The sequence below is a fragment of the Rattus norvegicus genome, chromosome 8 (genome assembly GCF_021556685.1).
Source record: "Rattus norvegicus strain SHRSP/BbbUtx chromosome 8, alternate assembly SHRSP_T2T, whole genome shotgun sequence".
NCBI classification, from domain to species: Eukaryota; Metazoa; Chordata; class Mammalia; order Rodentia; family Muridae; genus Rattus; species Rattus norvegicus.
Genome location: NC_141541.1, coordinates 70,975,337 through 70,994,340, shown reverse-complemented (window position 1 = coordinate 70,994,340; position 19,004 = coordinate 70,975,337). Strand labels below are relative to the sequence as shown.

Here is a 19,004-nt window from a genome sequence, read left to right as displayed (position 1 = left end):
CTCTGTTCTAAGTTTACCATCTATCTTCTGCTCAGGATCTGCACTATTTCCTTAGTCCAGCCTCTGTGCCGGGCACCTGTAATGGAAATCTCTGACCACCCAAAGTCTCCTAGTCCACACCGCTAGCCCCGTTTCATAGGAAATGGTGATGATAAGAATCCAACAACTGTACATCATTTATCTGCTTCTTCCACACAACAACACAAGCCCCCGGAGAGAAAGGCCTGGCCTATATGAAGATATCTCTGATGCTAACCAAAGCCTGCTACGTGAATGGCTTATAGCATTCTTTGGATAGATGCTCTTTTCCAATCCTAACAATTCTGTGATGTGAGACGATGGAGGTTCAGCAGGGTCAGAACTAGAGACTGACTGGTTCAATCTGGCTGTGACTGCTGCCTCTTAGCTCTTTATCTTACACACTTAATCCCCTTTCTGGGAGGTCTGGTCAGGCTTTCAGTTACTTCTCAGTGCCGCGGCTCACGCCCTCCCAAATTTCGGAGGCTCATAAAGTTCTTATTCAAAAGTGGGTCTTTTGGGTGCTCTTATCCATTTCCCTGTGCTCCTTACCCCGCGCGTGAATCACTGGCAGACTGTATCCCACACTACTAATCATAAAACTGGATGTGCTTTCTAGCCGGTAGGTTCAGTAGCCTTCTCTCCGCCCCCAATCTTGACTAAGCATCCTGGGGTCCTGTGGGGGCGAGGAGATGGCTCCTTACATCAAGGGCACTAGGGACTTTCAAACCCGTATCAGGGCTCGGCTAACTGCGCACAGCGGAACCTTTCTTTAGGATAGCCTCGTTTGCCTGCCGGTCGGTTTAGGAAGCAATACCTACTTAAGCGTCCCTCCCACTCCCGCCTTCCCTCCCTCCCTTCGGCTCCGTCTGCGGCGGCTGCTTTCCTCCCGCCCTAAGTTCCAGTGCTGGAGCTGCGGGAGCGTTCCGTGAACACCCACGCGCGGTTCGCGGTAGTCCTGCTCGCCACCCGACACCTCCGATCGCCGGTGGGCGAGTGCCCGCGGTTTTCCTGAGGCGAGGAGCGAAGCGGAGGCCGTTCCAGACCCTCCAGCCCGGCGCGGGGCAGGCTTGTACATCGCTCGCCATCCGGGGCGTGCGCGGGCCTCTCGAGACCCTAGCGGCGACCCGTAGCTCGGGCGCGCGCCTGTCGCAGCCCGCAGGAAGGAGGCGGCCTGAGGCCCGGGGCGGCGGCCGCCATGGAGATCCCCTCGGCCCAGGGCCCGTGCCTGGGGCCTCGGGGGCGGCCCTGACCGTCCTTCTTCCCGCCCCGGCCGGGTCACAGTTGTGCCTCCGGCGGCGCTCGGCCACCTCTGTGTCTCCGCCCTCGCTGGGTCGCGCTGCTGCCTGGGCGCGGCGGCGGCGCCCTGTTGAATGGGCTGTGAGGGCCCGGGTCTGAAGTGCTGGTGGACGCGGCCTCCGGGGGCGCAAGGCAGCAGCAGCGGTGGCGACCAAACGGGTGTTGGAGTTGGCGGCGGCCATGGAGGGCCTGGCTGGTTATGTGTACAAGGCGGCCAGCGAGGGCAAGGTGCTCACTCTGGCTGCCTTGCTCCTTAACCGGTCAGAAAGCGATATCCGCTACCTGCTGGGCTATGTCAGTCAGCAGGGAGGACAGCGCTCCACACCCCTCATCATCGCAGCCCGCAATGGGCACGCCAAGGTGGTGCGCTTGCTGTTAGAACACTACCGTGTGCAGACCCAGCAGACTGGCACCGTCCGCTTCGACGGGTAGGTACATCCCAACTCCAGCCTTCTTCCGACGCGCGCGGACCTCCCAAGTCCTGGATCCTCCCATCCTTAACCCTGTTTTCATGTATGGACTCACTTCTTTTTCGTACCTCCTTTAGCCCCATTGATGCCCACCTCATCTCCCAAGGCTATGTTTTGCTGTCTTTTCTTATCGACTCCTACCCTATTCCCCCTGTAGGTGGTAGCCACACCCTGGGTCTCGAGATCTATAGTCTTCTCCATTAGTCAGCGAACAGGCAGGGTCGTAGTGGTGGCTGCCTATCTAGGTTTTTATATCTTTATATCATCACTCGGAATTAACGAGATCAACAATTAAAATTGAGGACCTTTTGATGCTTCATTTAACATCTCCATAGCCCTTCTGCCTCGGCCTCCCCCCCGCCCCCCCTCCCCCGTGGTCAGATCGAGCCTCAAGCAGATCGCTGGGGCTTTCTGTTAAAATAAGCTCCTAGAATTTCGTCATGCAGCCCGGCATCTCTAGACAGGGTTCTGAATCTCCCACAATGCTGGCCGCTATTTTTGGTTGTACAGGTGGCTCTGGGCCTAGTGTAGAAGTTACGCCATTGCTAAATTACATGTTATAGGGTGATATAATGGGAAGGCTTCACGAACACTTAATATTGTTCAAAAATTATTATTCTAATCATTTTTTTTCATTTGTGGTTGCTTGTAAATTTCTTTGGGGTGGGGGAAAGATACAGTTGTCATGTTTGACGTTACCTCTTTTTTCTGTGCTGAACGATTGCAGGATTGGCATAATACAGCTGTGTTCAGAGTATGCTTTATTGATTACATTGGTTTCTGTTGACCTGCAAATAAGGTATTACTAGTTTAGCATTTTCTTTTGAAGTAGATGGAATCAAAGTATAGAAATGTGCAATTTAGTTTTGGTTAGTAAAAACTTCCTGACCCCCAAAAAACCTGTTTGAAAGCATTATCTATCTATCTGTCTGTCTGTCTGTCTGTCTGTCTGTCTATCTTTGCTACTTCTGATTTTCAAAACCAGGTCTTGCTGCAAAGCCGAGGTTGGCATGGAATCCCCCAACCTCCTGCTTTAGCTTCCTAAATCCTGGCATTATAGGTGTGAGCTTTAAAGCATTTTTTTTTTTTAAAGATGACTAGAATAGTGTTAGATTTTGGTTGCTTTTTTCCTCCTTAAACCATAAAAGCTTTTGAGTCAGTTTTCAATGAGAGGGAACTGATTTGGACTGTTAAATTCTAATGAAATGCCAGCCCCCTGGGTCAGGGGTGATACTGTAGATAGTAGGAAAGTGGTGTTGAGCAAAGATGGCAGCCTGATTCATGTTTGTTATTCCTCTTTGGTTTTTGTGTCCTGGAAATTTCCAGCGTCTCACAACCTTACCTGGACCTGAAGCCGGATGGCCCCACTATATAAACACTTGTATCTGTTAAGTTAGGAATGAGTCCTGTGATAACAGCTGTTGCTATGGAGCGAGCTGAGATCTGGGTGGATAAGAAGACCTGTCAGGAAGAAATTGGTTCTCTGGTCATTGCAGTCTTCTTTAGTTTAAATTATTATTTTTTTCTTTTTTCTATTTTTCGGAGCTGGGGACAGAACCTAGGGCCTTGCACTTGCTAGGCAAGCACTCTACCACTGAGCTAAATCCCCAGCCCCATTGCAGTCTTCTTAGAGCATGGATGAGAAAGCTACTTTGAGGTGATAATGAAAAGAACCTGATGCCAGGTGTGGTGGTGCAGGCCTATAATCCCAACATTGGGAAGTAGGAAAATTATGTACATTTGAGGTCAGCTTGGTATATAAATGTTCCAGGTCAGCCAGTGCTGCATAGACTCTGTTTCGAAACAAACAAGTAGTACCCCCCCCTCTAACTCCTGACGTGATTGGAGATGCAGTTTTGAGCCTGTATACCTGAATATCTTGTTCACCATTCTGCATAACTAGTGAGGTTAAGGAATTCTAAAGCAGACAGTTGTCAGACAGCCCACTGTGTGCTAAGCTTTTGGTTGGGGGGAGGGCTATATTCAGAGACAAATGAGACTGTTCCCATTGCAGAGGCTGTGGTGGGAGGGGAGGGGAGAATCAAATATTAGTAATTACAGATAATCTGCCATTTAGGCTTGTAAGAGTTTTTGAGGCTGCTGAGAGAGGACAGAGGAAGAGGAAGTCCTCAGCTTTGTGGTGGTGGAGAAACAAGGCTTTACAAAGGAAGTAGTATTTGAGCTGGATCCATCTAGTTGATAAACCATCACACTGTATTCTTCCTAACAGCTTTTATAACATGTTAGGAAACCAAGTAGATTGATTTATATTATAGGCTCTAGAGCAGCAGTTCTCAACCTGTGGTTTGTGACCCCTTTCATAGGGGTCCTATACCAGATATCCTGTTATGATTCATAACAGTAAAATTATAGTTAGGAAGTAGCAACAAAAATAATTTTATGGTTGGGGGCCACCGCAACATGAGGAACTAAATAAAGGGTTGTAACATTAGGAAGGTTGAGGACTGCTCTAGAGCAACGGGACTACCACCTAGAATAAACCTCATGTCAGTAATTTGAGTCCTTGTTCACTGTTTTTGGAATAATATTTGAGTTTATTTTGCTTATGGCTCCATGTGAACAGCAGAGTTGACAGAGGTAAGTAGAGAAGAGCTCCATGAGGGAATGGAAAAGAACTTTCAGCTGGTGATGGATGGGAAGCTACCAGAGATGCTGCAGAAAGGGAACAGGACCAAGGGAAGCCATCCTGCAGCTGTGGAGTAATGGTGCTACCTGGGTACTGAGGGCCTGACACCTTTGTGCTAGTTTGGGAACCACTTGTTGTTGAGCAGGTTTGCTGAGACATGGGTGGGGAGAGCTTGGTGGAAAAATGTCAGTCTTTTGTTGAGTGCTTTGATTTTCAAAGCCAGTGTTAGAATGAACACTTAATGACTGTCCAGTGAGAGGAAAGGCAGGAGGACCACGTCCTCTATCTTAGCGTAGAAAAACATTGGCAATGTGTCAAGGAGCGAGCTCCATTGGTCTTGAGAATGATTTCCAGGACTTTAGCTAAGGCACTGATCATGCACATTCTCTTTTTGTTATTTCGTCCCCCCCCCCCCCCCCAGCTGAGGACGGAACCCAGCAGACACAGGAAATGACAGCTAGAAACCTTACAACTGTAAAAACTCCATACCTCATGGATGCCTGTGTTCTTGAAGAGATTGGATTGATCAGATTATTGTTTATTAAAATATATATACTACAGGATTTGCATTGCAATTTTGGATTAAGACTAGAAAGATCAGGTTTTTTTTAAAAATGACATTTATTTTATATGAGTACACTGTAGCTGTCTTCAGACACACCAGAAGAGGGCATTGGATCTCATTACAGATGGTTGTGAGCCACCATGAGGTTGTTGGGAATTGAACTCAAGATCTCTGGAAGAGCAGTCAGTGCTCTTAACCACTGAGTCATCTCTCCAGCCCAAAAGATCAAACAGGTTTATTTACTTTATGGTCTATTCACCTTGTCTCTGTGTTCTTTTGTTGAGCTGTATGTGCAGGCACCTATTCCCACCCCCTTTTTTTGCCATAGCAGTTCTAGGGCTGGGAGGGATTACACATGTGAGCCACTGAATCTTGTTTTAATTGTTAATAATTACTTAATAACTAAAGTTATTTTAAAATGTGGGTTCCAGGTCTTGAACTCAATTGAGAGGATTATCAAGTGCTTTTACTGGCTGAGCCTTCTCACTAGCTCTGAAATCATTGTTCTACAGTGCTTCTCTCATGAGAGCTTAGTAAATGGTGCATTAATTTTATTACATCCTTATATTCTGTTTTGAAAAATTTGTATTGCTGGGTGGTGGTGGTATAAGTGTTTAAGCTCAGCACTTGGGAGGCAGAGGCAGGCAGATCTCTGAATTCAAAGCCAGTTTGGTCTACAAGTGGAGTTCCAGGGCAGCCAGGGCTACACACAGAGAAACCCTATCTTGAAAAACAAAAACAAAAAACAAACACAAAAAATCAAACAAAAAAAATTAGTAGTTTTGTTTATAGGGCTATGTAGATTATATACACATGTGCATAAATGGTCAAGTGTGTGCCTGCCTCCCTCCCCATATTGACATACTTTTGGTGAGAAAATATCTGAGTTTTAGTTGCTTCTGTAAGAACATACATATATATATACAAAACAACAAACAAAAGAATAGATAATTGGAACTGTTCTATAATTCCTGTCCCATTTTTATATGCATAAAGAAAAAATGAAAAATACCAGACCATCTTGGGAAAGATAGTAAAATGAAAAAGTACTTTCCATTACAAAAAGTGAAGGGCTAACTAGGTGGATTACTGGGGAAGGATGCTTACCACTAGGCCTGAGGACTTGAGTTTAATCCTTGGAAAGCACAAGGTGGAAGGAGAGAACCAATTGTAAGTTGTCCTCTGATTTCCACATTCATGTCATGACATGTGTGGGTGTGCATATATACACTAAATAATTAAAATTAATAATAATGTTGGGTGTGCTGGTCCATGCCTTCAACCTGAGTACTCTGGAAGGTAGTGGCCAGCCTGGTATACATGGTGAGTTCTAGGACAGCCAGAGCTAGCTAGTGAGACCCTGTCTCACAAAATAAAAGATGTTATTACTATTATTACTATTATTGGTTTTTTAAGACGAGAGTTTCTCTGTGTAGACCTGGCTGTCTTGGAACTTGTTCTGTAGACCATGCTGATCTTGAACTTACAGAGCGTCGCCACCCGGCTAGCTCAGTCGGTAGAGCATGAGACTCTTGAACTTACAGAGCTCCTCTTGCTCATGCCTCCTGAGGGCTGGGATTAAAGATATGCATCACCTTAATAATATTTACCAAAAAATCAAATGAAATAAATATGTACTTGAAATTTAGTTTTTTACCTTTTCATCATAGATTATGGGAAATTTGAGGTCAGAAAAATACTCTAATTGCTTTTTGTTTCATTTCCTCCCCTCATGCTTAAAAGATAGGGCTGAATAGATAGTTCAGCTGTAAAGAGCTTCCACAGAACCTAGGTTGGGTCCCAAAATCTACAGGAAGTGGCCCATCCACTTGCAACTCTGCTCCAAGGGATCAGACATCCTCTTTTGGCCTCCATGGATACCTCTTCTCATGCAGTGCTTGAATATAGGAAACACCCCACGCCCTCCCTGCTTACAAGCAAATACAATGTAATAAAAAACAAATACATAGTTAGTGGATGTTGGTATTAACATGCCACATTATTTACAGTGTATCCTTGAATTGGCTTGGGAACAATTGCCTTTTAGTGTGTGTATGAGGAATAAGAAGCTGTTAGTGCTAGAGGTTAAACCTAGGGTCTTGCACATGTTCCGCAATCACTCCATCACTGATTAGGCCCTATGAATTGGTTTTAAAATTACGAAATGCCGGGGTTGGGGATTTAGCTCAGTGGTAGAGCGCTTGCCTAGGAAGCGCAAGGCCCTGGGTTCGGTCCCCAGCTCCGAAAAATAGAACCAAAAAAAAAAAAAAATTACAAAATGCCATATGCTAGGAATACAAATATAAACTATTTAAATATTAGGAAGTGTTACATTAAAATAGGTCCTTTACATACATTAGTTTTACACTAGCAATTAAAATATTAGCTTTTCTCAGTATGTTCCAGGCCAGATAGATAGTGGTTACTTAGTGAGACCCTGTCTGAAAATGAAATAAAACAAAATAATTATTTTTACTTTTTTAGGGAAGAAGGTTAATACTGGCTTACTATAGAGTGAAGGCTGGCCTCAACCTTATGACCTTCCTGTCTCAGACTCCCATTTAGGGACATGCTACCATCACTATTTTCATCTATTTGTAAACTAAGGAATTAATCAGGATCAGGCATGATGGTGCATGCTTGCAATCCCAATACTTGAGAGGGTGAGGCAGGAGGATTGCCAGTTTAAGGCCAGCCTGAGCTATACAGCAATTCCTAGGCTACCTATTGTAGAAAAATTACCAAAAGAAAAAACGAGTGGAAGAGTCAGTGGAATGTTAGCTCAGCATAGCTTTGTGATGCCAGCTGCGCCTCTTCCCAACAATGTCTACCTAAAGTACATTCTAGTTCAGATTAGTATATTTAAAAATTTCACTTCATATGCAGAGTTCAATGGTTTCAACATACCATTTGCACTACTATTATAAAATAATTAGTCTCTAGTAGTAAACCAAAGGTATAATGTACAGGACCTATGCACTGAAAATTATAAAGTGTCTTTGAGAAAACTGGGTAGCAAACTAAGCAGAGGAAGACTCCAAGTTCGTGGTTTAGAAGTGTCAGAAGCTTCAGAGTGACTATTCTAACCAAAGGGATCTCTGTATATTTGCTGCTATCCAAATCACACTCCCAGCCAGCACGTGCACATATGTGAAAACTGGCAGGCCAACTCTGAAAGTATATGGGAATGTTTACTTTTTTTTTTTAAACTTCTTTTTTTTTTTGTTTTTGTTTTTTTTGTTTTTTGTTTTTTGTTTTGGAGCTGAGTACCGAACCCAGGGCCTTGAACGTATATGGGAATGTAACTAACGTAATTTTGAAAAGAAAATAAGAAACTACCATAATTAAATGTGACATTGATGCAAGGATAAAATAATGTATCAAGAGAACATTACAGAAATAAGCTCACAGGTGGAGTTTCTGGCTAATGAAAAAGGCTCCAGTAGGACTGGGAATGTATGTAGTCCAGTGATATGCCTGCCTAGGGAGCATGTCACCCTGGGTTCAAGTCCCCAGCACCATGGCAGTAAAGAAAAACTCCATGGTAATTCAGGTAGGAGGCACACTTTTTAAATAAGTAGTGCTGGAGCAAATAACCAGCATGGGAGAAAATCAGCCTTTGTTCTTACCTCATATGATGCATAACATTTTAGATAATTAGGACCTGGAAACTTAAACTATTAGGGCTCAGTAGTTAAGAGCATTTACTGCTCATTCAGGTGATTAGGGGCTGGGAAGGACTTCATACTGACACGTCTCAAACAAAGCCAAAACAAAAAAGACTATTTAGAATACCTTTATTCATAAAAGTCAATCCCTGGAAACAACCAAAATGTCCATTAAGAGGACAGTGGATAAGTAAACTGTAGAATACTCATACAACATAATACTACATAGCATTCAAAGAGAAACTGCTGATAGACCCAACTACATGGAAGAATCTCACAGTGACAAAGCCAAATATGAAGGAGTATGCTGCTGGGGTCCATTAATAGGAAATTTACTTTGCAGGCAAATGATCTAGGGAAGAACTGACTGGGAAGATGCCCAAGGAGCACATTTAAGGTGATGAAAATGTTTTCTACCTGGTTCAGAAAATGAGTTCATAGATGTATACTCGAGGTTCATAGCTGATGAGATGGCTCAGTAGATAAGGCATCTGCTGCCAACTTCAGTTTGCAGAACCTGCATAGTAGGAGAGAACTGAACTGCCCTCTGACTTCACTCGCATGCTGCAGTACATGCATGTAATTAATGTAATCAATCCATACACATTTTAAAAAAAGATTTGTGCATTTTCCTAGGTTTGTAATTCTAACTAAGGTGTAGACTCATGCATCAAATTGTTCACACAAAATACTGTATTAACTATTTCATGTGCAGTATAGCTCAATTTTCATAATAACCTGTCAGTAGCCCTATGTGGTAGGTGAATAACTTATGTCTTTCTTGCAGATATGTAACTAATAGGTTTACATAGCACCAAACACACCACAAGGTCTTCAGTGTCATAAAAAGTATCACCTGTAAGGAACTGCTCATCAGTATTTGTTTCAATTTCTAAGAATTTATTTATTTTATGTATTCATGTACACTGTACCTGTCTTCAGACACACCAGAAGAGGGCATCAGATCCCATTACAGATGGTTGTGAGCCACCATGTGGTTGCTGGGAATTGAACTCAGGACCTCTGGAAGAGCAGTCAGTGCTCTTAACCGTTGAGCCATCTCTGCAGCCCTTGTTTAATTTCTAAAGGACCTTTCCAGACTGGTATTAACACATTGTATCAAAAACAAATACAGGACCAGTGCAATGGCTCAGTCAGATCATTGTGGCCAGACCTAAGCATCTAGGTTCCATTTCTTGGGACCATATAGTCAAAATAGAGAACCAACTCCCTCAAGTTGGTCTCTCACTTCCAAATGTGCAGTGGCATCTGTGCCCCTACATTTTATATACATATACTTTTCTCTATATCTCACTCACTGGGATGCACCTACTTGCATACATTGACTGTATAGCCCTGGCTGGCCTTGAAATCAGTTCCATCTGCCTCTGATTGCAGGGAAAAGGTGTGCATCATTACTTTTAACTAATTTTTTTTTTTAACAAAAAGGGATAGAGGATATTGTTTTTGTGATGTTAACTGGGGCTAATTTATGCTTTTCTAAGTCTTGTTCTGCTGTAACAAAATACCTAAGACTGAGTGGAAATTTATTTCCCATATCAGGTAGGTTGGGACATTCAAGGTGAAGGGACATTTGGTTGTCTGGCAAGGGCTGCATTCTGCAGTGAAGAATGCTATCCTTCTACATGGTAGAAAGCAGAAGAGCAGGTTAGCCTGCCACTAACAAGAGCTGAGCCTCTTTCATAAGAGCTGCAATTTCAGAGTCAGGCAGGTACCCTATTTGCAGTGCTAACACCTGACTTTTGGAGAGGCATTATGGGAATTGTACTCTTACTTTGTGGGGTCTGTAATTTGATCTGTGTCACAACATAAAGTTGTGTAGTGGAAGCCCATTAATAGATTTTTTTTGGTGTGCTTAATTGTCCTAGTGAATAATTACTTGGTTATCCCTCTGCCCTAATTTGTTGGGTGAATTTACTGGTTCTAGCACAGTAATTCTAAATATCTTTAGCAAAAAGTCTTTTTAGGTTCCATGAACCAATATCAGTAGGTTTAAAATTAGGAAAAAGGAGACTGGGGGTAAAGTGGGAAAGGATGGACTTGTCAGAAGAGCCTAACTTCATAGATTGCAAACCCTGCTTGTAACAGTGGCTCAGTGGGTAACTGTAGCCTCAGTGTCCAGTGTCCAGCCAGGGAGTTGCCTGGGCAGTTTCTCAAATGCTTGTTGTCTCCTGCTGTGCGTGCTGCATAACGATTTGCTTCAGGAATAGATGCCTTTACACAGGATGCAAACACATCTTTTCATTTGGGATATAGCATGCTAAAACACATTTTTACAGAGTGTTTATATTTACATGATAAGCATATTTGCTTAATAAGTCTCCATATGCATCCTGCCATCCAGTACATTTCCCAAAGGAAAACAATTTACAGCTGTCTATATGTGAATACTGTGTGGAGATTCAAATCCTGATTCTGTCTCCCCTATATCTGGTTGCAATTCTTATTCTAATCCTGCCTCAATGTTGTATAAGTATTCCTCCCCATTTATTTTTCTGATTTGTTGATAAAAAGCTGATCAGCCACTGATTAAACAGGAGAGAATAGGGCAGGACTTCCCAGCCAGGGAATGGGTATAGAAGAGAGAAAGTGGATTACCCACCAGGAGAATCCAGGAGAGACACCATGAGAGAACAGCTCTGAGCAAGAAAGCCATAAAATAAAATGCAAGTATCTGGGGATTTTGGCTTGGAAGTAGCCAGATTAATTTAGAGATTAAAATAGAGTAATACTGCTCAGTTGTTGTGCTTTTAAAGCATGTTAAACAAGTAAAATAGTCCCGTCTCAATTATTTGGGAGCTAGCTGGATAAGAGGAAACTGTAACACACTTAATAAGAAGCCACTGACAACATTGTATGACCCAGTGGTTGTTCATTCTTGCTGTAGCTTTAATTTATTTTATGTATATGAGCACACTGTCGCTGTCTTCAGACACACCAGAAGGTGGCATCGGTTGTCATTACAGATGGTTGTGAGCCACTATGTGGGTGCTGGGAATTGAACTCAGGACCTCTAGAAGAGCAGTCAGTGTTCTTAACCACTGAGCCATCTCTCCAGCACCCCTTGCTGTAGCTTTAAAGCAGTGATCCTCAATCTTCCTAATGCTGCAACCCTTTAATACAGTTCTTCATGTTGTGGTGACCCCCCGCCCCAACCATACAATTATTTTGATTGCTACTTCATAACTGTAATTTTGCTATTATGAATTCTAATATAAATATTTTTAGAGGAAGGGGGTTGCCAAAAAGGGTAGTGACCCACAGGTTGAGAACTGCCATCTTAGTGCTTCTGTCATCTGCTTTTTGTTCTTTTTTCCCCAAAGCAGCATTTTAACAAAAATAACTTAGGAACTGGAGCTGTTTCTCTAAATGGGAAAACTGAGCTCTGGAGGGCCCCTGGTCTACTGAGAGGCAGGTCATGATGTGCATCAGCATACATACCTTTGGTAAAAGACCGCACAGACCTCCAGACACTGCCTCAGCATTTGCGTGCTTTGCTTTTTCTGGTTTTAAAGCTTTGTGTGCCTGGTATAGGTTCTCACCTTCCTCCTTGAGACAGATTATTTTGAGCACACCTGACCCACCAGCCCATTAACTGTGGGGATTCTTGTCTCCATCCCACCCACAGTAGTAGTCTCCTATCCTACAGTAGTGACACTAAGATAATACACACTCGCCACTCTTGTCACTAAGTTTGTTCTGGAGATTTGAACTCAGACCCTCATGCTTGCATAACAAGTACTTTCCTCACTGAGCCTGTCTTCTCAGCCTTTCCTCTGTTTTCTGAGGTGAATTGTTGCCAGTAGAGAGTATTCGTCACGTTAAAAAAATGACTTTAGAAATGACAGTAGCAATAATTTTATTGATCCCACACTAGTAAACTGCTTTGTTGAAATTACTTGTTTTTATTTTTACCATAACTGATACTTTATTAAGGTTTGGGAAAGTAGAGTTTTATTTAGTGCCTGTGAATGCATGTCAGGGCCCACTGTCTGACTGACTGTTCTTTCTGTGTGTAGGTATGTCATTGATGGTGCCACTGCTCTTTGGTGTGCTGCGGGAGCCGGACATTTTGAAGTTGTTAAACTTCTAGTCAGCCATGGAGCCAACGTGAACCACACCACAGTCACTAACTCAACTCCATTGCGGGCAGCGTGCTTTGATGGTAGACTGGACATTGTGAAATATTTGGTTGAAAATAATGCCAATATCAGCATTGCCAACAAGTATGACAACACCTGCCTAATGATCGCAGCATATAAGGGGCACACCGATGTTGTCAGATACCTCTTAGAACAGCGTGCTGACCCCAATGCTAAAGCACACTGTGGAGCCACAGCTTTGCACTTCGCAGCCGAAGCTGGTCACATTGACATTGTGAAAGAACTGATAAAATGGCGAGCCGCAATAGTAGTAAATGGCCACGGGATGACACCGTTGAAGGTAGCTGCTGAAAGCTGTAAAGCTGATGTCGTTGAACTGTTGCTCTCTCATGCCGATTGTGACCGCAGAAGTCGGATTGAAGCCTTGGAGCTCTTGGGTGCCTCCTTTGCAAATGACCGTGAGAACTATGACATCATGAAGACATACCACTATTTATATTTAGCTATGTTGGAGAGGTTTCAGGATGGTGACAACATTCTTGAGAAAGAGGTTCTTCCACCCATCCATGCTTATGGGAACAGAACTGAATGTAGGAACCCACAGGAATTGGAGGCTATTCGGCAAGACAGAGATGCTCTTCACATGGAGGGCCTTATCGTGCGAGAACGGATTTTAGGTGCTGACAACATTGATGTTTCCCATCCCATCATTTACAGAGGGGCTGTCTATGCTGACAACATGGAGTTCGAGCAGTGCATCAAATTGTGGCTTCACGCGCTGCACCTCAGACAGAAAGGAAATAGAAATACCCACAAGGATCTGCTTCGGTTTGCTCAAGTCTTCTCACAGATGATACACCTCAATGAAGCTGTGAAGGCCCCAGACATAGAATGCGTTTTGAGATGCAGTGTCTTGGAAATAGAGCAGAGCATGAACAGAGTTAAAAATATCTCCGATGCTGACGTCCACAGTGCCATGGATAACTATGAGTGTAACCTCTATACCTTTCTGTACCTTGTGTGCATCTCCACCAAGACACAGTGTAGCGAAGAAGACCAGTGCAGAATTAACAAGCAGATCTACAACCTGATTCACCTGGACCCCAGAACACGGGAAGGTTTCACCTTGCTACACTTGGCCGTCAACTCGAACACACCAGTCGATGATTTCCACACCAATGATGTCTGCAGCTTTCCCAATGCACTGGTCACAAAGCTCCTGCTGGACTGTGGTGCTGAGGTAAATGCTGTGGACAATGAGGGGAACAGTGCCCTCCACATTATCGTCCAGTACAACAGGCCCATCAGTGATTTTCTGACCTTGCACTCCATCATCATTAGCCTTGTGGAAGCTGGAGCTCATACCGACATGACAAACAAGCAGAATAAAACTCCGCTAGACAAAAGTACAACTGGGGTGTCTGAAATACTACTTAAAACTCAGATGAAGATGAGCCTCAAGTGCCTGGCTGCCCGAGCAGTTCGGGCTAATGACATTAACTACCAAGACCAGATCCCCCGGACTCTTGAAGAGTTTGTTGGATTTCATTAAGTGACTGGATGTGTAAAATCGTTTAATGTGGTGCTAAAAAGTAAAGGACTTTAATCACAGACAATAGAATTCTGTGTTTGTAACTTCTCCTTTTCTTTCCACTATCCTTTCAGCCCATCGTCCTTGGTTCCATGTGCCTCTTTTCTCACGTGGTATTGAGTTCAGCACACTAAACAGAGCAGCGCTGTTCAGGTGTAACTGGAAGGTGTTTGGACATTTGTTTGTTTCTTTTTTTTTTTTTTTAAAGGAATGAATGTAAGATTTTTGTGTAATGGGGCATTTGTGATTTAAAATTGATGATGTTTTAAACAGCTGCCTACAAAAGTATTTCTGTTAAGCTGATGTCAGCATGTCATCCGTGCAGCAGTTTTGAGGATTTCATGAAGAAAATGAACTAAAAAGGAACACTGGGAGCAATGGGAGATGCTCAAGCCCTGCATGGATGGTTCTTACTTCACTGTGTGTGTGCAGTGATACAGCACATTTTACATCAGGAGGACTTGAAACACTTAGCTACTGATTAATAATCTGAAAATTATGTGCAGTTATTGTTGGAGAGTTGAATTTCTGAAAATCATTGCATTCTGCTGGGTAGTGTCTTCTAACTGGTGATCTTAGCACAACCTTGCGGACATTGCTAGATTCCACTCTTAGGCTTGAATTCGTCTGGTCTCTGATGTAATAATGGATCTAAATTGCATTTACGCATTTGATTTGGCTCACAGACCTAAATAAGGAGCAAGCTGTATTATGAAACATTGTCACAGTATAGGTAGACATTGTACTTCGTCCTCTTCCAGCCCTTTCCTTGTGTGTTGTATCTTTAAAAATTGGAAACTGCCTGCCTTTCCAGAGGGCATTGTGTCTCCCTGATTAGGTGTAGGGTGAAAAGGAATGAGGACACTTGTGATGTTCTTACTTAGTCCGTTGTAAGATGTAGGAAACCAGGAGTAGGGATAGGAAGTGAAGTACTTGATGAGGAAAATGATTCTCAGTGCCACACGAAGTGTATCTCAGAGCCGTAGACTCTTCTACCGCAGAGTGTGGTACTGAGGTCTTTGTTTTTTTGCTTTTTTTTTTATCAGCAACATTTCAACTCTTAAGAGTATTCTGTGATTTTTCTCCTAAAGCATCACAGAAATTCAAGTTGAAGGAACGCCAGCTTCTACCGATGCTGGGGATGGGAAAGAAAGTAACACTAGTTGTTCCTGTAATTTTCTCTAGTGCCAAATGAACGCCTGAGCTCCCCTAGTGCATGGAACCATACGTGGAGACCCGCAGCTTCTTGTTTTCCTTAGTGAAAAGCATTGTCATGATACAACATCAGATATAAACTTTGAACAACCTGTAAGATTTCACAAATACTATACCTGTGGATATTGCTTCTAAAACATAGGAGAATGGTTGTAGTTGGAGTAGTACCAAGTGACCAAGCCAAAATCAGCACCTAGGGCCTTAAGCAGAGCTACCCCACAGAATGAGATCCTGGGGAGGGCAGGAAGGGAGACTTGAAAAGTATCCTGCTCCCAGGGTGCAAGGTGCAGTGGCTGTTGCTGTGCTACGTGTGTCCTTGCGTTAGTTGTTTTCCTAACTTGAGAGTTTACATGGAAGGCATTTCTGATGGCTTAAAGGGAGGTGTTGGGATGCCCTAACTTGGGAACTTCTGACCTGGACCCTCTTGTTGTGACTTGAGGAGATACTGATTCACCTTGCTCTGGCAGCTCTCCGTGGCCTGGAAGAGATGACACACTGCACAAGGTGAGTCAGCCCTGCCTCTTCTCAGGCTCAGGTCCGGTCTCTCCTTTTCGGACTCTAAGGTCTGATGAGGACAGTGAGGAATAGCTGTGAAACTTAGTATTCAGTTGGTTCCATTTTTAATGTATATGATTTTTAAGCACCCAAACTTAAAAGTATCTATCAGATAATACTGCATGTTTTAAAAACATTTTTCCTCTTTCACTACCCAGGACCAACACTGTTCTAAGACATTATTTATATATGAGGATGATAATATGCATATTCTGATGTAGAATTTAAGGACAGCTTTTGAAGCAGGGAAGACAGCTGATGAGGGTGGAGTGAATGGGATGGGCTGGTGGTAAACTAGATTTGTTTAGTTGTGTAGTTGCACATTGTGCACTCTTGCTGAGGGTCTGTTTCTGTCTGTACCATCACTCCGGATTTGCATTGTGGAACACCTGTATAAAGCCATTATAGGAAGAAGTGATCCTCATGCCTGGTTTTTCCATTACTTGTTTTTGGGAGCATTCTTTGAAAATATGCTCAGCCAAATGTTCCATGAACTTTTGTTTTAAAGAAAAATAGGTGTGAACGGTGATAGCATTGTAGCTAGCTCAGTAGGCTGTCTTCTGTTGCAGCCATGTCTGTCATTTGATGTTTGTTATTGGTAGAATCATGCTTTGAATTGTAACTCTTCCTTGATAGTGTTAGTGATTTCCCCAGAACCTGTCACTTGTGTTAATTGTCACATAAGTTTGGATGAGCCAGGAGTGCAGGAGCGTGCCTTTCACTTCTTTATGCAGTTAGGAATTGAAACTTTACACTTCAGTGACTGACCCCAGTGTGGGCAGCAAACCTATCCTCTTGTTGAAGAAAGGGCAGCTGACTCTGACACTCTGGCTTTTTGTAGTCCACTCTTGCTTGCTCTCACCTGGAGGTTCTTCACTGTGGGAACTTTAAACATGCAAACCAAAAAGTGGCCCATCTGCCAAGCTTTGGTTTTGCTAGTTTCTGAGAGGGGTTTTGACCTCATACTAATAGTTACTAAATAGTGATTGTGAGGACTTAGGCATGACAACATTGTTTGACATAAAGTATGGTTAGGAAGTAACACCTCTCTAAAGGCAACACTGTTTGAGACAAACATTTCTGAAAAGTCCCAGAGAGGAGTTCTTGTAATTGAGGCATCAAGTTAAAATGAGGTCGCTTTGGATAATTCGAGCAGCAGAATGTCCTTGTTCTTGGACTATGGAAGGCAAAGGACTTGTGCTGTCTGTACTCTGCTTGTTGAGAAGCAGCCAGTGGCTGAACCTGAGTAGGTGGGTTAAAGTATCTGTGCCTCATGACACAGACGGTTGTAAAAATCTGAAGTGTATTTTATCAGCTACCTGGATGTCAGTGCACACAGACGTGCACTCTTCTCATGACTGCAACAGTGATAGGGAAGAGGAAAACCCTCAACTCTGCCTTTGGCTCTGTGAACTAATTTCAGTTCAGATTCTAAGCTGTGCTCACTCCCATTTTGAAAGTGCACAGCTGGATATCCTCTGACAGCCCCTCGCTTTGTACATACACTGAGGGGCTTTCTTTGAAGTTTCTAGCAGACCTGCCAGAGATGGGCCAGGCGTACAGCAGCCCCTTTCTCAAGCCTGGGATCTGGGACAAACCCTACAGTGACAATGCCGATATATTGACTACTACAAATGTAAAGTAAATGTGGTCTCTAGTCCTAGGTTTGTAGAGTGTACCCTGTGTTAATGTGTAGGGAAGGGACAGCCGTTTGAAGGTTTGGGGGAGTGTATCGTTGATGTATCTGCAGGGGCGAATGCTGCTAAATTACAGCTTCCCAGCTTTCCTTTAGGGGTGAATCATGGGATGAGTAGCCTCATCAGAGATGTGAAGGCGTGAAGAGGCAGGCCTGCTAGGTGAGGACACAGGCAGGCTTCGCACCTCTTTTTCCATCAGGTATTGTAAAATGTGTGCATGACTTTTGTTGTTGTTGCTCAGTAATTGGTAGATGAAGAGATGAGGGGACCTCTCCCCGCAAGCTTTCCTAACCAGTCTTTTCAGAGGAACATAGCTGGAGTAAAGTCTGGCCTTCACCTACGGCAGGACCCTGTCCTCTAATGCTCACCGCACCCTGCAGTCCTCGGGGCAGAGGAGCTACCTAGCTGTAGTCTAGTAATTCACCGTGGTTTACTGCGAGCCAGTGATGTCATCCTATCGTGCACTCTTGTCAAGCCATTTATGTGACTTTAATAAGCTTAGTAACTTGCTGACCGCACCGGGGCCTATCAGTGACTTATATATTGCATGATGTCGTCTACTTGAGTTTGACATGTAGAATCACTTGATTTCATGGCAATTGACAGTCCTAATGGCTCAGCTAATTTGAAACTAACAACTTTGCTGTGTAAAAGGAAAAATGGTGTTGTGTTCAGTAAATGTTTGAAAAAAAAAGCATCTTGAAGTTTGTGTCTTTATTGTTTAATGTGATCTTTTGTTGAGTTCTTTTTAAAGGATTGTTGAGGGGTGTGTGTGTGTGTGTGTGTGTGTGTGTGTGTGTGTGTGTATGGTGGAACCCTATATTAAAACTCACAGAGTAAAGCCAAGCTCTCCCTGTGTCCATTGGACTCTAGGGACAATATCATGATGTCTTGTAGCTTCCCATACGTTTCTGTGTATGTATGTATCTTTTTTTTTCACTTGAAAAATACAAATGGGCTTCATGTTTATTATTTAGTATGGTAAGCATGTTCTCATTCCACATACGTACCTTTAAAAACATACAACTTCATAGCATATCTATGGATGGCTTTAAAGTCTGTATACCTAGGTTTTTATTGGTGGGTATTTAGATTTTCAGTTTTCTAAGTAGTATATGGTAGTGAACACCATATGATTTACAGCCATGTAAGCTC

General features: G+C 43.3%; 1 protein-coding gene across 2 annotated transcripts; it reads left to right on the top strand.

The window, feature by feature from the left end:
• Nucleotides 1-1,244: 1,244 nt before the first annotated feature.
• Nucleotides 1,245-18,492, top strand: Fem1b (fem-1 homolog B). Of its 2 annotated transcripts, none has more exon segments than NM_001108157.1 (2): nucleotides 1,245-1,745; nucleotides 12,708-14,405. In NM_001108157.1, coding segments are annotated over 2 exon segments (1,884 nt in total). In that variant the 5' UTR covers nucleotides 1,245-1,497; the 3' UTR covers nucleotides 14,344-14,405.
• The last annotated feature ends 512 nt before the right edge of the window (nucleotides 18,493-19,004 follow it).

Excerpts from the sequence above, each read along its gene's own strand:
- Fem1b (XM_087562075.1), top strand. The coding sequence starts at position 12,934 with ATGATCGCAGCATATAAGGGGCACACCGATGTTGTCAGATACCTCTTA.